Here is an 18396-nt window from a genome sequence, read left to right on the forward strand (position 1 = left end):
GAGCGGGCGGCTGTGGGGACTGACGCTGCTGCCTGGCGCTATGGCCGAGTCCGACCCACCATTATTTATAGTCGCCGACGCTGGGAAAGCTGGTTTCTCTGCTGGTCAGTAGCCGTCTCTGGGAGGCGGCTGTCTCTGTTTTGATGGCTTCATCCCATTGTCTGACCGACGTCCTCCCGCACCTGCTTTGACCTCTGAAGGAGGAGGAGGTGGGACATGGCGGTGACAGGCTTGGGCAGGCTGTGTAGGACCCCTTGGGTCGGAGCTGGTTCCCCTCTTGTTTTTTTATTTTTATTTTTATGATTTCAGAGAGGAAGGGAGAGGGAGAGAGAGAGAGACATCAGTGATGAGAGAGAATCACTGATCGCCTGCCTCCTGCAGGCCCCACACTGGGGATCAAGCGCACAACCCAGACATGTTCCCTGACAGGGAATTGAACAGTGACGCTCAACCACTGAGCCACACCGGCCGGGTGCTGGCTCCCCTCTGAGCAACCTCAGGACACTTTATTTCCAGGGAATATCACCATCCTTGTCTAAGGTTCTTCTTTCCAAGCCACCATTTTGTTCGCAGGTACATTTATCTCCTAGTTTAGATGAAAATATCGCAGAAAGGAAGGAAACCTACTTGTGTTAAATGCCCATTGTGTTTCAGATACTTCCTGTTATCTGTTATCTAAAAGTCGTAAGTCCATCCTCTGAACAGCTCTGCCAACAGATACTCATGTTCCCAGGAACCGAGTTGGAGGGAGGATACGGTGCAGGGTCAGGATTTGAACACAGACCTGTCTCTTTCCCCAAGTCCTCACTCGTTCAGTAATACCGTTTTGTGGGGGTGTTACGCCTCTTCATCCCTGGTCAGCAGGACTGAGTGACCCCAGCTTGCCCTCTGACCTCTCAGGGCTCCGAGGTCTGCTGTACAGAGGTGGCTGGTGGCATCTCGGGTTAGCGACCCTGCCCTTGGCCAGGCTTGCTCCCGGCCTGGGCGACCTCCCAGGAGTGACTCCTACACACACAGAATCGCCATCTTGGCCCTCGGTTGGAGTGGTGACGGAGATGCAGAAATTCTCGTTCTGTATTTGTCTGATGAACCTGCTGTCCGATGGTGATGAGAAGCGCTCCCGTGGCTTCCTCCGGGGGAACGCCGTCCGTGGCTCTCTTGCAAAAAGGCGTCTGGGAAAAGCCGGGCCCCAAAGTGCCAGAGACCCTTTCATCTCCCCGAGACGCCTCCTCCCTGTCTGCCGGGCCTCTTCTCGCTCCAGCCACCCCGCATCGCTGGAGACTGGGAGGCCTTCCCACGCCTGGGCTGTGCGGCCCCCTCTTCTCCTCCCCTACCAGTGTCCCGGCGTCTGAGCTCTGTGACCCAGACTCTGCTGGGCCAGCCAGCCGGGCAGTAAAAGGAGATTGATGCCCTCTCCTCCCAGGAAAATCCATCACTTCTAGCATGTGGGGCAGCTCGGGGCAGTACTGCGTGAGCTAAAAATAAGCCCAGAAAGAGGCCCGGATAGACGCTTGGACGTCAGAAAAGGAAACGGCCCACCCCAGCCTCTCCTCCCACGCTCTTCCCTCCCACCCCCTCCTCCCCGGGCCTCCAGGAAGGGCGCCCACACTTCCCCTCGGGCAGATGCTGCACCAGAGTCCCAGGATTCGCAGGTGAGCAGCTGGGCAGGAGAAGCAGGGGAGACGGAGGGTTGAGCTGCTGTGGGCCGCGTCCTCTTGGTGGCCACAAAGAAGGAATTCACAGGACATGCAGTCTCGGGTAATGGAAAGAACGCAGGCTCGGAGCCACGAGAAGAAGAAAGAGCCCTTCCTTAGCCGTGTTTTAGCTCTGGGGACTTTGGAACGTTACCCCTGCCTCCATTTTTCCATCTGTAAAAGGGGCGCAATAACACGTATCTCTCAAGAGAATCGAAAGTTGAGCCAATGGTAGGATTGGGCACAAATGGATTCCCTTTACCCACCTTCTTCCTACCTAAGTTCAGGGAAAGCAGCTGCTGCAATGGTGGCCTGGGGTCTGGAGTCCTATTGGAGCCTCTTCCCCCCAGGGCTGGGTGGAAGTTCTCTCCTGGGGGGACTTACGATGGGATGGAGTCGGTTTTCACGTTCTAGTCCTCCTGCTGCCCTCTCTCACATCTCCCCACCCCCGCCCAAGCTCAGGGGTTGCTCTACAGACACTTCCCTCTGCTGCCGGTGAGCCCAGCCTTTTTATTCTGAGCTGCTGGGTGTTTCCACGTCTCTGAACGGGCTCCTCCCTGTGGAACGATCCACCTGCAGGTGTGGGGCCGGCACTGGGGTCCGTGAGGGTGGGGGGTCTGCTTCATGTTTGCCGAGAGCAGACAACTTTCTCGTCACGTGGTCACCAGCCCCCTGTTCCGTTCGGGCTCCCCGGCCCAGTCAGCTGGCGTGTGTAAAGGTCTGTAACCCTTGGCGTCCTCTGAGATACCAGTGCGTTCTGGTGTTTTCATGGCTGTTGGCATTCTTTGGCAAGAATGGGAAGCAAGGGCCAAGTCAGGGGTCCCCAGCCAGTGGCCGAGATGGCACCAGACTCCATAGCATCAGCGAGTGCCCGGGCAGCCAAGCCACTTGCTCCCACAGTGCCTCACCCGTGGGCCATCCCGGACCTGGTGGGGACACCAAGAACTCTGGTAGGGAATGAGAAATGTATAGTCTATTCTGAAAGGAATCGCCAAAGCCAACCAAAACAGTGACCGAAGCCTCGCAGCCACACCCCTCTGTCCCTGTCCTGTGTCTCCTCAAACTCACGGGAACAGTGTACCGTGGGCCTCCGTCTTCCACGGTCCTCTCTCGGCCAGGCCATTTGAGCCAGTCCTCTTGCCTGGCTTGGCCGCGCTCTTCCTGACGCTGATACGGGCATTTAATGGGCGCCTGCCTGTTGAACAGGTAACGGAGAGGCCGGTGAGCAATCCCTGGCTCGCGCCTTTCCTCACCGGCCACTTCTTCTAACGCAGCGGTTCTCAACCTGTGGGTCGCGACCCCTTTGGCGGGCGAGCGACCCTTTCACAGGGGTTGCCTAAGACCATCCTGCATATCAGATATTTACATGACGATTCATCACGGTAGCAACATGACAGTGATGAAGTAGCCACGAAAATAATTTTATGGTTGGGTCACAACATGAGGAACTGTATTTAAAGGGCCAGAAGGTTGAGAACCACTGTTCCAGCGCCTTTCCACAGAGGTGGGGGGCTGAGGTCCCCTCCTGCTCCCCCGGGCAGGCAGACTTTAACCCGGCTGCTGAATGAGCCGGGGCCCTGGCAAGGCCGCTCTGTGCACAGACCCTGGTTCTGGGTTCTCTTTCTGGACTTGGCGTTCGTGATCTCATTGGTCTTTCCCTCCGAGGAGGGTGCGTCAGGGAGAGGCTCCCCCAAATAGTACAAGCTGCCACATGGGTTGTCATCTCAGTCCCGACCTTGTGTCGGGGTTGTGCTCGCCGTTATAACAAGAGCCAGTGCGTGTCCGCGTGTGTGTGCAGGTGTGTCTGCCTGTAGTGTCTCCCGGCACTGGGCCGGGCTCTGCCTATGGACTAGCTCGATTCGTCGCCGCAAAAGCTCAGCAAGGAAGGTGTTGGTGTTGATCCCATTTCCCAGGCGAGGAAATCGAGGCTCTGGGGGGAAATAACGATGCCAAGCTCAAGAAACGAGCAAAGAGGCGGAGCCAGAATTCAAACCCGACTCTTAAATACGCCAGAGAGCTCACAATCCACAGTGCAGCCTATGGACCCAGGGCACGTGGACCTCACCTGGAGTCTGTATGAAATGCAGACGCTCAGGCCCCCTGCGCCGGGATCCGCCCCAAGCCCAGGGCATTCCCGGGTATATCACCACAGCTCCTCCCCCAGAATCCTGTGCACGCACTGGCGTGGGCTGTTTCCCAGCTTCGGTCTAGAGACCTAGGGGGGTGTCAGGCAGAGCTAGGATGTGATTCTGGGTCCGACTTCCACTCCACAGTGAGAAGCCGTCTCCCCGCCCAAGGTGGGGTGCTGCCCGAGCCTGCCTCGCCTGCCGCGGACTCGGAAGCGGGGCTCCCTGCTCTGGGGCCCCGTGCTCCCCCGCCCCGGGCCTCTAAGGAGGACAGCACTGACTCGGCCGCCCCTCTCTGTCCCTCCACAGACGTGCAGCACATCAAGAGGCGCGACATCGTGCTGAAGCGGGAACTGGGCGAGGGCGCCTTTGGGAAGGTCTTCCTGGCCGAGTGCTACAACCTCAGCCCGACCAAGGACAAGATGCTGGTGGCCGTGAAGGTGAACCCCAGAGCGTGTGGGGCCAGGAAGGTGGTGGTGGATGGGGGGTGGGGGCGTCTGGGGAGCAGGAAGGAGAGGTTCCCTCCTCCACATGCCATCGGGCCCTTGCTCCAAGGTCAATGAACTGTCCTTGGGACCCACACCCACTTGCTTTGGCGTCAAAGGTCCAGAGCTGTCACACACATATAAGGAGCAGGTTTTGCCTGGGAAAGGCCCTGGTTTCATTCTGGACGCCCGGGGCTCGCTCCCGTCCCCAGGAGGGGTCCCTCCTCCCTCCTCGGTGACCATTTCTCTGAGGAGACTTGGGTGAGGGTGGGCTCGAGATGCCCTGGAGCCGCTGCTCAAGGGCACCAGCCATCACTGGGAACGGGAGAGGGGAGGGTGTCAGGTACTGAGCGGGGAGAGCAGTGAGTGAGGGTGGAAAGGATTCTTAGTGCCCCCACGGGATCCAGGTGCCGAGCCCAGAGGGCGAGTGCCTGAGGGTGACTGCCTGCTGGCAGCTGCAGGAGGGGTCCATTCACCGCAGGGCTGCTCCGTGCTGAGCCAGCTGTGCAGCTCTGCAGCTCGAGCCGCATCGCCTGGAGCTGTAGCGAGCGCCTTTGCCCGCCCCCTGCGTCCTCCTGCAGTAAATCAGTGTTGGACAAATCGCTGAACATGATTGGCACAAACAAGAGTCAAGCCCGGCTGGTGTGGCTCAGTGGTTGAGCGTCAACCTATGAGCCAGGAGGTCACGGTTCGATTCTGGGTCAGGGCGCAAGCCCGGGTTTCAGGCTCGATCCCCAGTAGGAGCTGTACAGGAGGCAGCCAATCCATGATTCTTATCATTGATGTTTCTATCTCTCTCTCCCTGTCCCTTTCTCTCTGAAATCAATAAAAATAAATTTTCCAAAAAAAAAAAAAAAAAGTCAAGTAACCTCACCAAGGCTGAGAAAACCAGTGGTGATGGCTGTTGTCCAGTCACGTTTTAAATAAAACGAGGCATTGTCTGCCAAGCTCTGCTCTAGAAATAAATAAGGAAGCAGAGTGTTGCCCCGTGGAAGGTCAGTGGTGGTTACTGCTGGACGTCCTGGAAATGGACTTGGCTGTGGGTCTCCATAGACCCGGGGCGGTCAGACGAGACAGGGGTCTTAGAGTGGCTTGCACCAGGGATGTGGGAAGGTTTCTAATTTTATCCCTAAACTTAGAGTCTGCGCTGCCCTGAATCCTAATTTATAGGATGACACTCATCCGCTGGGCGCTGCAGCGCCGTCTGGGAACTGGTGAAGGAACGGAACATTTCTGGGCTCTGAGCAGGAAATGAAGTGATGGCCTGAAACCCTGGGAACTGATTCCCTCGCAGGGCCCGGCGTTGGGTAATGCAGAAAATGCGTTTCTGCTTTCCTCCCTTTAGAAGGCTTTCCTTCTCCCCTTGGGCCTGGGAACCCGGAGGAGATGGGTGCTCTGGGATGCCACACGCTTGGGTGCCCCGTGGGCCCAGCGGTGGTGATGGTGACCATGACAATGGCATCTGACAGACAGTACTCAACAGGGTCCTGCTGTAGGTGACGTGTGCCGGTTCACGCTTCATTCTCACAACAAGCTCAGAGCCCGCCCGGTCACGGTCCCATTGTACAGAGGAGGACAGGGAGGGACAGGGACGGGGGGGCCAGTGGTGGAGCGAATTCACAGCCAGGCAACTCCTCCCCTCCACCCACGAGGGAGTGAGACCCTGGCCACTGTCATTCCTGCCCTCTCTGCCTCTCCATGCTCTGTTCCCGGGCACCTCAGCGTCTTCAGCCGCGATTCTCCATGTGGTTTCATCCAGTGTAGACTGCGTCTCTTCTGTGGCAGTTTCTCTTTTAGCCTCAGTGACTGTGTAATCTATTTCCAAGATATCTAATTGGGTCTTAATTTTATTGTTATCTTATTTCTCCCTGTTTTTGCTAAATACCTCCTTGATTTTCTTAATCTATTTTTGTCGGTCTCAGAGAGGAAGGGAGAGGGAGAGAGAGAAACATCTCTGATGAGAGAGAATCACTGATCGGCTGCCTCCTGCACGCCCCACACTGGGGATGGAGCCCGCAACCCGGGCATGTGCCCCGACCGGGAATCGAACTGTCACCTCCTGGTTCATAGGTCGACGCTCAACCACTGAGCCACGCCTGCCAGGCTAGTGTTCTGACCATTTAGACAGCTTCCCTCCCATCAGACTGAACAGACCCTCAAAACCCAGGACTTGGGGTGAAAGGGAGCTGATGCCCAGAGGGGAAGCCCAGAAAGGGCAGAGTCCTCAAACTTCGGGGGAAGGGAGGTAGACAAGGGACTGAATTCCAGCTCCGCTGTTTGTTCTGCGGATCCTGCTCAAAGGGCTTCAGAGACCCCTCAGCCTGACCCATCTCCCCGAATCCCAGTGCCACCACCCGGTGACCCATTTTGAAGTTTTGCTCGGAAGAGGACCCCCTGGAGAGGGGCTGGGGAGTATCCGTGGGTTTCCTCCTAATTCTCCTCCTCAGGTCATCTCTGTCCCAGTGGTGTCAATCCTTGTCCCCGGCCCCCCCTTTGCTGGGCACGACCCTTTGCCAATTACATAAGCACTTCAGGTGTGACCCAGGAGCTGGACATCCATGGTGAAGGGTTGTGGGCAGGCTACGGGCAATCGTGGTTGCCTTGTGCCTCATCTCCTGGTGCCTTGCAGGGTGCCAGCCCCGGGCACGCTGGCGGGCACTGCTGGAGTGCTGGGAGCGGAAATATTCAACGGCAGCCTTTGGCCTCCAGGACTGCCGCGAGAATGATTTACAGGGATGGAGAGAGGCCACTGGGCTGGCCCCAGATGTGATCTGCTTTTCCCTCTCACAAACCCAGGGCTCACATAAATCTTTGTATTCTCCCATCCCACCCATGCTGGGTTCCTTTCCCCCTCTTGTTCTTCATGAACATAAATAATCACTGGCAGCCATCCTATACCCACGCCCCCGCACATGGAGTTCAGGGCTGCAGCCAGGGGCTGGGTCAGCGAGAGAGGCGCCCTGGGCCTTCTCCCACCCACAGCATCTTGCAGATGCCTTTGTTCTGGTTGTTGGCCTCAGAGCTGGTGAAATGAGCAATGGTCCGGTGGACGCCCGTCTCGCCTCCGGCCTTGGCCGGCCCTGCGAGCCTGGCATCCTCGCTGGGCCCAGCCCCTCGGCTGCAACCCACACTCCTCAGCTTCCCCCACCCTCTCCTCTTCCCCATCTTTTAACTTCTTGCCCACCATTCCGCTGGGGCCCTGCCTAGTGACTCCTTCGCCTGATACATGAATCCAAGCAGGTGTGCTGGGCAGGAGCAGCCAGGCCTCCCTTCGTGGTCATTGGCGAGTCACCTCCTCCTGCTGGACCTCCGTTTTCTCACCTGTAAAACGGGAAAGTTCCCATGAGATGACACCCGGCATTTTGGTCAGCAGCGGGGCCATTTAATCAAGCCATTTTGAAAAGAAGGAAAGGTGGTGCTGGTTGCATTTGCAGTGGGACTTGACCTCTGGTCAGGACACCGTGGTCCTTCGGGAGAGAGCCCTCCTGGAGGCCTCGCCGTTGACCTGGAGACCAGAGACCAGGAGACGCTGAGGCCCAGCTCAACTGGCATTGAAAACGTGTCATCTAAGTTGCTGTCTGGACAAGGCTGGGCCTCCGTTTCTCCAACCTGAGACTTGAGCAGGTGAAAGCAGATGACACCTCGGGCCTCTTTCATGCTGAGAGTCCACCATCTGGTCTCTAATGTATGCTAATGACTGACAGCGTCGATGGGCCTCGAGGTACAGTGTTCGCCTGTTCACATCCCTGAAGTGCTGTAAGCCCAGGCAGCCATGTGGATTTCAGATAAAGGGGTTTGCTGCTGAGAGAGAGAGAGAGAGAGAGCGAGAGAGAGAGAGAGAGAGAGAGAGAGAGAGAGAGATATCTCTGACCAGGTCTTTTAGTAACAGCACGATCTCCATTCTGACCAGAAAAGGACAGGTCATGGCAGAGAGGACTCTGCAGACCAATCTCCCCGTGTCTCGCTTCTCACTGACCTGAAAATGGTGCGAGAATGTCACACTCCCCCGCTCCCTGCCTCCTATTCTGTGTCAGCGGAAGCAGGCGGGTGTGGGGAGGGTGGGAGGCCGGAGAAAGGTGTCAGCGCATCTGCCCAGCTGTCAGCGCATCTGCCCAGCTGCTGCTCCTGCAGAAACACTGCCCCACCCCTGCCCCCCTTCACAGCTCGCTCCATGCCTCCATGGCAGCTGCCAGCGCCGCATCCCCAGGGCCTGGCCCTAGCAGGGCCCCTGGGATGTCTCACACTTTCCTGCTTTGGCCTCACCCTCCCCTCCTGGTGCCGAAAACCCGCATTTACAACTGACCACCCCTCCTCCTTTTATCGTCCTGGGCCCTGGGGCGAGTGGCCTGGTCTGGCGCCTACCCCTCACCCAGGGTCTCCCACTCCCACAGGGGCTGAGCGGTGGCATCCGGGTGGCCACAGGTGCCCACCCTGCCACCCTACCTGGGACTTTGCGGTGCTTTACCTGGTCCTACGGATCCTCAGGCTTCTTCTGCCCATTGCCGTTCCCATGGCTGCGGCCCCCTGACCTCCACCCCAAATGCTCCCTCAGCCCCTCCTAGGAGGACACAAGTGCCATTGACGTTTCTCTGCACATATACACTCTGTCACCATCTAAAGTCACGGAATAGAAAGGGCAAGGGGACTTGATCAAGTTGCCTGGTTTTGGGTAAACTTGGCACAGGTGACCTTACGAAGCTAAAGTGCTTGGGGCAGGTTTTCCCTGTTCATTTCAGCCGAGGGACCATTTCTTCCAGGGAACCTGAGGGGACAGGGCCTCTGCCAGGCCTCCCACCTCGCAGCCCCGCCCTCCGCCTTTCACGCTAGTCATTGGCTGATGTCGGAGACAGTGTCAGGAAACTGGTTTCTGGTTCCTCAGGGATGACAGTGCTGAAGGTGGAAGGGTCAGGCCTGGCCTTGTGGCCTTTAAACCCTGATTAAAATCTCATCCGTTGGGTCCTAGCCGGCTTGGCTCCACAAGTAGAGTGTCGGCCCGTGGACTAAAGGGTCTCAAGTTCGATTCTGGTCAGAGGCACGTACCTCAGTTGCAGGCCCGGTCCCCGGCCCTGGTCGGGGCACATGCGGGAGGCAACCATTCGATGGGTCTCTCTCACATCGATGTTTCTCTCTGTCTCTCCCCCTCCCTTCCACTCTCTCTAAAAATCAATGGAAAAATTTCCTCGGGTGGATTAACAACAACAGAACAATCTTCTTCATTGGGCACAAGCAGGTCTTTCTTCTGAGCACCAGGCTCCTTCTCAGGAGGGGGTCGGGCAGATCCCTGTCCTCTGGTTGCTAAACGCCTTTGTCCTGCCTCGTTCCCAGGCCCTGAAGGACCCCACCCTGGCCGCCCGGAAGGACTTCCAGAGGGAGGCGGAGCTGCTCACCAACCTGCAGCACGAGCACATCGTCAAGTTCTATGGCGTGTGCGGCGATGGGGACCCGCTCATCATGGTGTTTGAGTACATGAAGCACGGAGACCTGAACAAGTTCCTGCGGTGAGCCCTGACCCCTTCCCCCCCCGCCCCCCAACCCCGGGCATCCTCTCTGGAACCAGCAGTTATATTTGTGCCTTTGAGCACATAGGTCCAGGGGTTAGACCTGAGAAGCAGCCTTCCGTTCTTCTGCATCAGCTCCTGAGCTGCTGGATTCAGGCCTTCATCCCTGCTTTGGGGCCGTAGGCCTGGGGAGCCCCAGGCCTGGGGGCTCTGTCACTGGGACCAGCCACCGACAGAGTCCCCCAGTCCTAGGCCCTGTGTGTGATCCAGGGAGTGGACTCAAGAGTCTTCCTACCCAGAGCATCACTGCTGGGAGCTTGTAGGAAATGCAAATGAACTAGCTCCACCTAGCCAATCAGAATCCTGGGGGTGGGGCCCAGGGAGCTGATTAACAAGCCCTCTTGATGCTCCTGAGCCACATGTCTGGCTTCCTCTGCTCCTGCTCACCCCTGCGTTCCCTCTGAGATCTCTGTGACGTTGGCCAGGTGATGTGATCACTTTGTGCCTCAGTTTTCTTCTCTCAGAATTGAGGTGGGAGGATTAAGTGAATGAATATATTTAAGATACTTGGAGCAGTGCATGGAACAGAGTAAGGGCCATGTAAGTGTTAGTCTGGGTTTTATTAAATATTCTATATTAGATCTCTAGAACCTGGGCAACCCTAGATATAAATGAAGGCGTCTAGAAGAGAAGGGTTGCTCCCTGACCCCTGGAGCCCATCTGCTGTCGTCTTCGTGTGGAATCTGGATCAGTGTTTCGCCCACGTCTGCACTCACACAATACATTTTGCTGTAGACAGAAATAGGCCATAGTCGGCTGAGAAGGGAGATGGCATGCACTGCCGTGGAGCATTCCAGAAACCTCCTGCATTCTCTCTGCCCCTCGCTTCTCCCCGACCCCCGCAGGGCCCACGGGCCAGACGCCATGATCCTTGTGGACGGGCAGCCGCGCCAGGCGAAAGGCGAGCTGGGGCTCTCGCAGATGCTGCACATCGCCAGCCAGATCGCCTCGGGCATGGTCTACCTGGCCTCCCAGCACTTCGTGCACCGGGACCTGGCCACCCGGAACTGCCTGGTGGGGGCCAACCTGCTGGTGAAGATCGGGGACTTCGGCATGTCCCGGGACGTCTACAGCACCGACTACTACAGGGTAAGGGGCCTTTCCGCGGCAGGACGCCACGGCCGAGTCCGCGCCTCGCTTCCGTGTCTTCGTCATTGTCCATTAACCCCGTCACTCGGAGCACACGCAGACACAGCCACGCCCACACATGCACTCCGTGACTATCCTCTGGCCACGCCTACATCCTGGCATCTCCTCCTTCCCTCTTGGATGTTTACCTCAACCGCACCCTGACACTGAAATGCCATATGCATTGTGTTCTCACATGTATCATTAACAACACTCATTCTTTGTGCAACTATATATATATATGTGTGTGTGTGTGTATATATATATATATATAGATAGATTTGCATGTATATCCGCAAGTGCGCACACAGACAAACCCGACTGGGTGCTACCTTTCGGCACCTCCAAGTCAGGCCCTGATCCAGCCCCCCCACAGCACACTGGCTTCTCTGAAATTACCTGCTGACTGTGCAGCTCGTTTTCCAAGGCAGTTCTTGACGAGAAGCCAGAGCCCACCGTAAAGGAGCAAAATGGTTAGTGTCGTGCTGAGCGTAGTTCTCCACGCGGCGTAGGAAAGATGAGGGGGGGAAGCGCGTTACCACTGCCAGCGCTGGAGGGGGTGCCGGTTAGGAAAAGCTCCCCGATTGGGGGAGGGGACATCACGTTCAATTGCACATCATGCGGTTGTCTACGTTATCAGGTGTCTTATTTTGCTCCAGACTTTTCCCCCTTAGTCTTGGTGAATTATCTCCCCATGGATCCTTGAGTGTTTCTGACAGCGTTATTATTGCCAGGGAAAGTGGGCACGAGTGTCATTTAACTCAAAAAATAATGGCGGGAGGTGGGGGGAGTATAGGTGCAACCTGAGATACAGAGATGGAATAACTTCTGCAAACTGATTGCAAGTCGGTCGCCTCGAAAATATGGAAAATTTACTTCGTGGGACATTGAAGGGGCGAGGACTGGGGATGTGTGGTACAGGGAGAGGGTGGGGCAGTGTCTCCGTGGCATGGTGGCCATTTGTCTCATCTTTGTCAGGAGGGAATGACCACATTGAGAGTAAAGAGCCCAGGGCTGTCCCGTCGGCTCGAGCAGGTTGCAAGAGGCTGGGGGTTTGGCGTCTGCAGAGCAGTTCTGTCCGAACGTTCCTCCTGATGGCTTTGTCTAAGCAGGACGATAAAACCAGTCACTCAAGACCTGTCATGTTAGCCCAGGCCTAGAGAAAAACAGGATGGTTGAGAAACGCTCTTTGTGGTTAGAAAGTAATTTGTTCCTGGTGCAGACAGAGGCTGGCAGATGACAGAGCATCAGGAGAGGATGTGAAGCAGAAGTAGACAGACAGTGGGGGGAGGGTGTGTGTCGGCAGCAAACTGGTCGGTTTCTCGAGCCACCTGCCCTGTCCACCCCCCCAGACACAGAAAAAGGAGCAGGGAGCAGCGGTCGCCACAGACGGATGCCAGGGCGGGCCTGCCGGGAAATAACCCAGCAGAGCCTTTCTTTAGCTTCTAGGCCCGTGTTTTCCAGTCATTTTGAAGAGAGGCATCGGTGTGGTCCCCCCGGGCCCGTGGGTCACTGATTTCTCGGGTCTCGCTGGAGCTGGCACCGTTTAATTGCCTTTGCACTCCGCGTAATGGGGTTTGCTGGCCTGTCTGGCTGCGCTCGGCTGTGTTGGCGTTGATAAAAGCAAGGGCGGCTCGTTGTTTTTCTGTGCGAGGAAGAGGTTTGATTATGCCGGGCTGGTCTCTGCCGGCTTCACCGGGGTCTTGGGAAACAGCATCTGACCAGGACGTGTGCAGACTCGGCTTGCAGACTTGCCTCCAGGAGTGCACTTAGTATTTCTCGATTCCGATTTCAAAGAGGGGAAAAAATCACATCTTCAAGTGATACCGCTGCGCCCTTGCTTTAACAACTGCGCACTGCTGCTCTCTCCTCCTGGGAGAGCGCCAAGGAGTAAATCCGTCTCATTTCCGTGGGCACCAGGGCAGACTGGAATTAAGGAACGGGGAGCCGGGGGCGGGGGGGGGGTGTGCGCTGTCCATGTGCCAGGCATCCACTATGCCTTTGTCATGCAGGCCACGCCAGGTGTCACCTGAGGCCAGCTGGCTCGAAAATGCGCCTCCGGTCCCCAGGAAGTATGAAGTGGGAACGGCTAGCTGTTGCAGAAAGAACTCGGGGCGCCCCTGGAAAGCTGCACAGTCCACTGATGGAGGGCGGGCACTAGACTGTCCACATTCAAAGAGCAGCTTGTATCCCATCTTCATGTTCAGGTGCTCACGAGGGGCTAATGTATGCATAGCCCCTCCCCCTCAGGGAAAAGAGTAAGGAAGCCATTGGCCAGCGGTCACGTCAGTAATGCACCCGGAAGTCCTGTTATCCTATTGGAAGGCATCAGGGAGACAGGGGCGTTCTGCATCTGAGCCTGATTTGACCTGTGCTTACATCCCAACCCCACCGTCAGCAGCCATGGGACCTCGTGCCCCTTCCTCACCTGTTTCATTTTCCCATTTTACAAACAAGGACAAACATAGCCTCTCAGAGTCGTTTCGATGTTAAGCAAGTTCATTAGCACTAGGAGCCTGGAACACACTTCCTCCTGGATAAATTATTATGTATATTATATTCCTTAGTCCCCTGCACACCCAGACAGGAGAACCCCAGGGACAGTCTCATTTCCAGAGGTCATTCCTGAGTCGGAGCGAGGAATCTCCGGCCGCTGGGAAATAAATGGGTCACACAGCTGCCCCAAAGGGGTAGGGCCTTGAAGGTGACCACCTCCGGAAAGGTTCCTTCCCAGGGTTTCATCTTAGACAGAAACACTGGGGTGTCGCGCTCGCCTGTGCTGGTCAGTGTTTACAGGGTCCTGTCATGGATCTCCGAGCTACATCCGTGCCCGGCGGCGGCTTAGGAAAGATGTGTTTGCTCCATGTCCCCGCCGACGCCCTGGGAGAGCAGTGATTTGTTAGATGAGAGGGCCAGGCGCTGAGGGCTCTCTGCAAGCGGACCCGGGACCGGCCTGCTCCTCTCTGCTACCGTAGGGTCTGAGTCTGTCGGGCCTAGGAGCTTGCTGGTTTCTGGTGACTAATACAGCTAAATGCTGAGAGTTCAGGCGTGTGTGTGTGTGTGTGTGTGTGTGTGTGTGTGTGCGCGCGCGCACATGTGTGTCTGTGTTATCTGTACTCACCTGCCCAGGGCAGATTCCACACTGTGTATAGGAGGGCAGGGGAGAGGTAGAGATAAACTCCACCTTATGTTCTTCCTTTTTCATTTTTAATTTCTTGGAACAAACAGGCACCATCTGGCTCAGGCATGGGCGGTATGCAAACAGTTCTCTAAGGTGAGCTGCCTCATTTCCTGCTACACGTTCAGAGAGGGACGCACACATCTCTGCCTCGGGGTGCAGAGCCCTGTGTTCCCTCCTCGTAAGGCCACGTCCCATGGCATACCTTCCTCCCACGGCCACCAACGCGATGCTTCTGAGCTCGCCTCAGACCGGCGCTGGCAGGGTGCTTCGCGCCTTGATGCCCTTCTCAGAACGTGAGACAGCACTCAGAGCCTGCAGTGCAGTGCACATCTGGGATTAAAGAGAGCCTCCAGCCCGGCTGGTGTGGCTCCGTGGTTGAGTGTTGACCTATGAACTGGGAGGTCACGGTTCGATTCCCGGTCAGGGCACAGGCCCGGGTTGAGGGCTCAATCCCCAATGTGGGGCATGCAGGAGGCAGCCGATCCATGATTCTCTCTCATCATCAATGTTTCTCTCTCTCTCCCTCTCCCTTCCTCTCTGAAATCAATGTTTAAAAAGAACACTTTTTTTTTTTTTGAAGAAAGCTTCAAGAGTTCGGAAGAGGAGAGGTTGGGATTCCAGAAGAGACATGTTTTCAGAGGGAGGGAGGCCGTGCGCTCAGATCCAGGAGGAATGGGCTTGAGGGGCTCCGTGCTCTGATCTTACTTGTCTGAAGGGTGGGGGCTGCCTTCTGTCCACTCTCCTCTCCTCTGTTCCGAGCACAGAGCCTAGGATGTGTAGACACCCTGTGAAAATGTGGTTGAGGCAGGGAGCAGATTAGGCCCGAGCAAGAGCAGCCTGGACAGGCAAAGAGACCCTCCCCCCCCTTTCAGGTGTCATCTTTGGGGGCGATGTGGGGATCCATGGCCTAGGCAGCGATGGCGAACCTTTTGAGCTCGGCGTGTCAGCATTTTGAAAAACCCCAACTTAACTCTGGTGCTGTGTCACATACAGAAATTTTTTGATATTTGCAACCATAGTAAAACAAAGACTTATATTTTTTATTTTTATTTTATATATTTAAATGCCATTTAACAAAGAAAAATCAACCAAAAAAATGAGTTCGCGTGTCACCTCTGACATGCGTGTCATAGGTTCGCCATCACTGGCCTAGGCAATATCTGGGACAGTGTCCAGAGGAGGCAGGGAGGGTGGTCTGAGTCAGGAGTTACTCAGTTAAAGTCAGAGTGGTGTCATAATACAGCCACGTGTCCAGGAGACGAGGAGGGGACCTAGGTCAAGTCCAGGCCAACACAGGTGGGGGATCTAAGGCAGGTCTGGCAGCCGATAGCGAGGCCCCGGGTCCTCACGGGAGACTGCAGGTCACAGTTCCCGGAAACTCTGGGTGAGGGGACAGCGGTGCCGGCAGGTGTGGGAATCCTTCGGAGCCAGCTGATCTGGCTGATAGAATGTTTGATTTTGTGGATGTCAGGCTTCCCCGTGGCAGCAACGCAGGTGCAGACTCTTGAGCCCACACTGCCTGGGTGAGCATCTCAGCTCCTGTGATTCCTGACCCGATGACCTTGGGCAACTTACTGAATCTTTCTGTGCCCCAGGCTGTAAAATGGGGCCACAAGCCCCTCAGCACCTGCACTTGCTGTAAGGGTCAAGTGTTCATCAACGTGAAGTTCTTAGGGAAACTAATGCTCAAGAAATATTAACTACTCTTCTATCATTGGGGCTAAAATGCAGCGGTCTCCCCCATTCCAGCGTGGGAACAGCACTCACACAAGTGCATGCGTGGTGGTGGGCCGGCGGTCTGTCCTCACAGGTACATGCCACCATACAGAATGGCTGCGACACAAATGGAAGCCTGTTTCTAGGCCTTTCCGGGTCGTGTCGCAGTGTGAGCAGGTGACCCTCCGCCGTGCGGGCACCCAGGCTGACGGCGCTCGACCCTCTCCTCCGTGTGGGGTCCTCGGTCACCCTGGGCACCCATCCCCATTCCAGTCACCTGGGCGGGCCTCAGGCATGTGTTCACGGGCCTGACCCGGCGGTGAGGCCTGTCCCTTCTCCTCACGGCAAGAACCTGGGCATGCGCCTGGCCCCGTGATCTGTGAGGCGGGCTGAGGAATGGAGTGTGGCCGTGCCCCCGGGGGATGGGAATGAGCAGCGGGCACCCTCGGCCACAGGGTGGGTAGAGGAAACCCCTCTCTCTCCCACTCCTTTCCAGCAGTGCGTCATCCTCCCGTGTCTGATGTCATATCAGCAAAGTGAGGACAGTTCACTGTTTGTGGTAGAGCGTAGGCTAGGAGGCCAGGGGAGGCCTCGAAACTCCTGGATTTCCAGTCCCTAAACCATGTGTTTGCTCTTTTCATATATATATTGATCTCAGAGAGGAAGGGAGAGAGAGAGAGAGAGATACATCAATGATGAGAGAGAATCATGGATCGGCTGCCTCCTGCAGGACCCCTACTGGGGATCGAGCCTGCAACCCGGGCATGTGCCCTGACCGGGAATGGAACCGTGACCTCCTGGTTCCTAGGTTGACACAACCACTGAGCCACGCCGGCTGGGCCATTTCTTCAGTTGTGGGAGAGCGTGCCTGGTGCTGACCAGAGACACAGCCACGAAGCAGACACCCAGGCAGGCTCAGAGCTTCAGCTGCCTGGGCATCTGCTGCAGGGCTCGGTGCCACACTGCTCGCATCTCGAGTGAAGTTTGCAAAACCCCGTAAGCTGCACACGCTGCAGAGGGAAGGAACGCGGAGAGAGGTGTGGAGGACAGCCTATGCTAATTATAGTATCACATTCTTGCTTCCTCGACTAAAGCCGGAGGATTTGCACACTAATTATCTACACAATATCAGACGTTTTGGAACGCGGGTCTGCGGAGGGACAGGACCGCTCTTTAGGGCACCTGGTCGCGTCGCCCGCTCTGTGTCCATGTGGCCAATTAGCGGCTACCCTTTCATCTGTCGGGCCTGGAGCTTGGACGCAGCTTCTGTGGTCTCTCTCAGGCTCTGCCTTCTGTGGGGCTGAGTTCCCTGTGGGATGGTAAGTGAGCAGAGGCTTGATTTCCTCAGGAGGAGCCAGGGTGAGAGCGCGAGAACACAGCCGCCTCCGGATTCGGCGCTTCTGCGTTGCCCCAGACCCAGCTGGTCAGACCCCAGCCCCTCCTCCCCTCTGGGTAAAACAAGCAACAGCCTCCAGTTGGAAAGAGGCTCTTCCCACAATCCCTCGATCCAGTTCAGCGACGGAAGTTCGCTTTTCTGCTCTTCCTCCTTCGTCTCCTTTGAGCCATTCAGGGTAATTGGCCAGATTCAGCCGGGGGGGGGGGGGGGGGGAGCGCGGAAGAATTACTGGGTAGACTTCCTTGATACTTTCTTCAGTGATGTGAATTACCTGGCTTCCTCCATCTACCTCAGTCCTTCCAGACCCCAGCCTGCCTGGACCAGATTATACCTTGTGTCAAACACAGTGGCGGTGCTGGGATATCCACCTGCCACGCAGGCATTCGCTCCACAGAGTGCAGAAGGGAATACGGGGTGGGATCTGGGTACTGGGCCATGGGACACGCCGCAGTCCGGTGTGGAGGTGACCTGGAGAGGAGGTGCTGACCAGGAGGTTGATGTGCAAACTGGACCCTAACAGTGAGGTGAAGAAGTTAGCTGGAGCGTGTCCCCCACAGGCTTAGGGTGCGGGGCCAGTTGCTCTGACTTGGGTCGTCATGGGAGGCCTGTCACTGGTGTCCCTGTAAATGAGGCTGTGTGTGAGGACACGCTATCGGGCAGTGGCACGTAGGACGGGAACTGAGGCCTCAAAGGTGAAGGCCGGCCATGACCAGGGTCCCGGGAAGAGGCGACGAGGCCCCTGCTGCCCTGTCGGCGTGGAGTGTGGGGGGGAAGCCTGGGAAGGTGACCCCAGGCCAGGGCCTAGGTGCTCAGAGCCTCTTCGGTTTTGGATTGTAACCGTGAAAAGGAGTATCAGTGACATGGAGGGTCAGGATGGGTTTTCTACAAATGCACCTTTTAGGCCACGTTCTGCGTCCCTTGAGTGTTCGAAACAGATGAACAAATGCCACGTCATTCCATTTGAAAGAAACATGAGGCTGGAAAGAGTCTTAAATGTCATCTGCTTCACCCCTGTGGCCCCAGGCAGCACAGCATCCAAACCATCCCAGACAGATGGCTCGCTCGCTCTACTCGGTGCGTCTCGGGGGATTCCGCAGGCTCCCCTGCCCTTC

At 56.6% G+C, this 18396-nt stretch overlaps 1 protein-coding gene across 1 annotated transcript in view; it reads left to right on the forward strand.

Moving 5' to 3' along the window:
• Positions 1 to 18396, forward strand: part of NTRK3 (neurotrophic receptor tyrosine kinase 3) — a gene marked incomplete at its 5' end in the record, with an annotated part of 161800 nt that overhangs the window by 117661 nt on the left and 25743 nt on the right. The window contains 3 exons of the mRNA XM_023744054.1: positions 4130 to 4260; positions 9631 to 9803; positions 10709 to 10952. Coding sequence (XP_023599822.1) covers positions 4130 to 4260; positions 9631 to 9803; positions 10709 to 10952 — 548 coding nt within the window. The remainder of the gene's footprint in view (positions 1 to 4129; positions 4261 to 9630; positions 9804 to 10708; positions 10953 to 18396) is intronic.

This window comes from Myotis lucifugus, unplaced genomic scaffold (genome assembly GCF_000147115.1).
Source record: "Myotis lucifugus unplaced genomic scaffold, Myoluc2.0 scaffold_425, whole genome shotgun sequence".
NCBI classification, from domain to species: Eukaryota; Metazoa; Chordata; class Mammalia; order Chiroptera; family Vespertilionidae; genus Myotis; species Myotis lucifugus.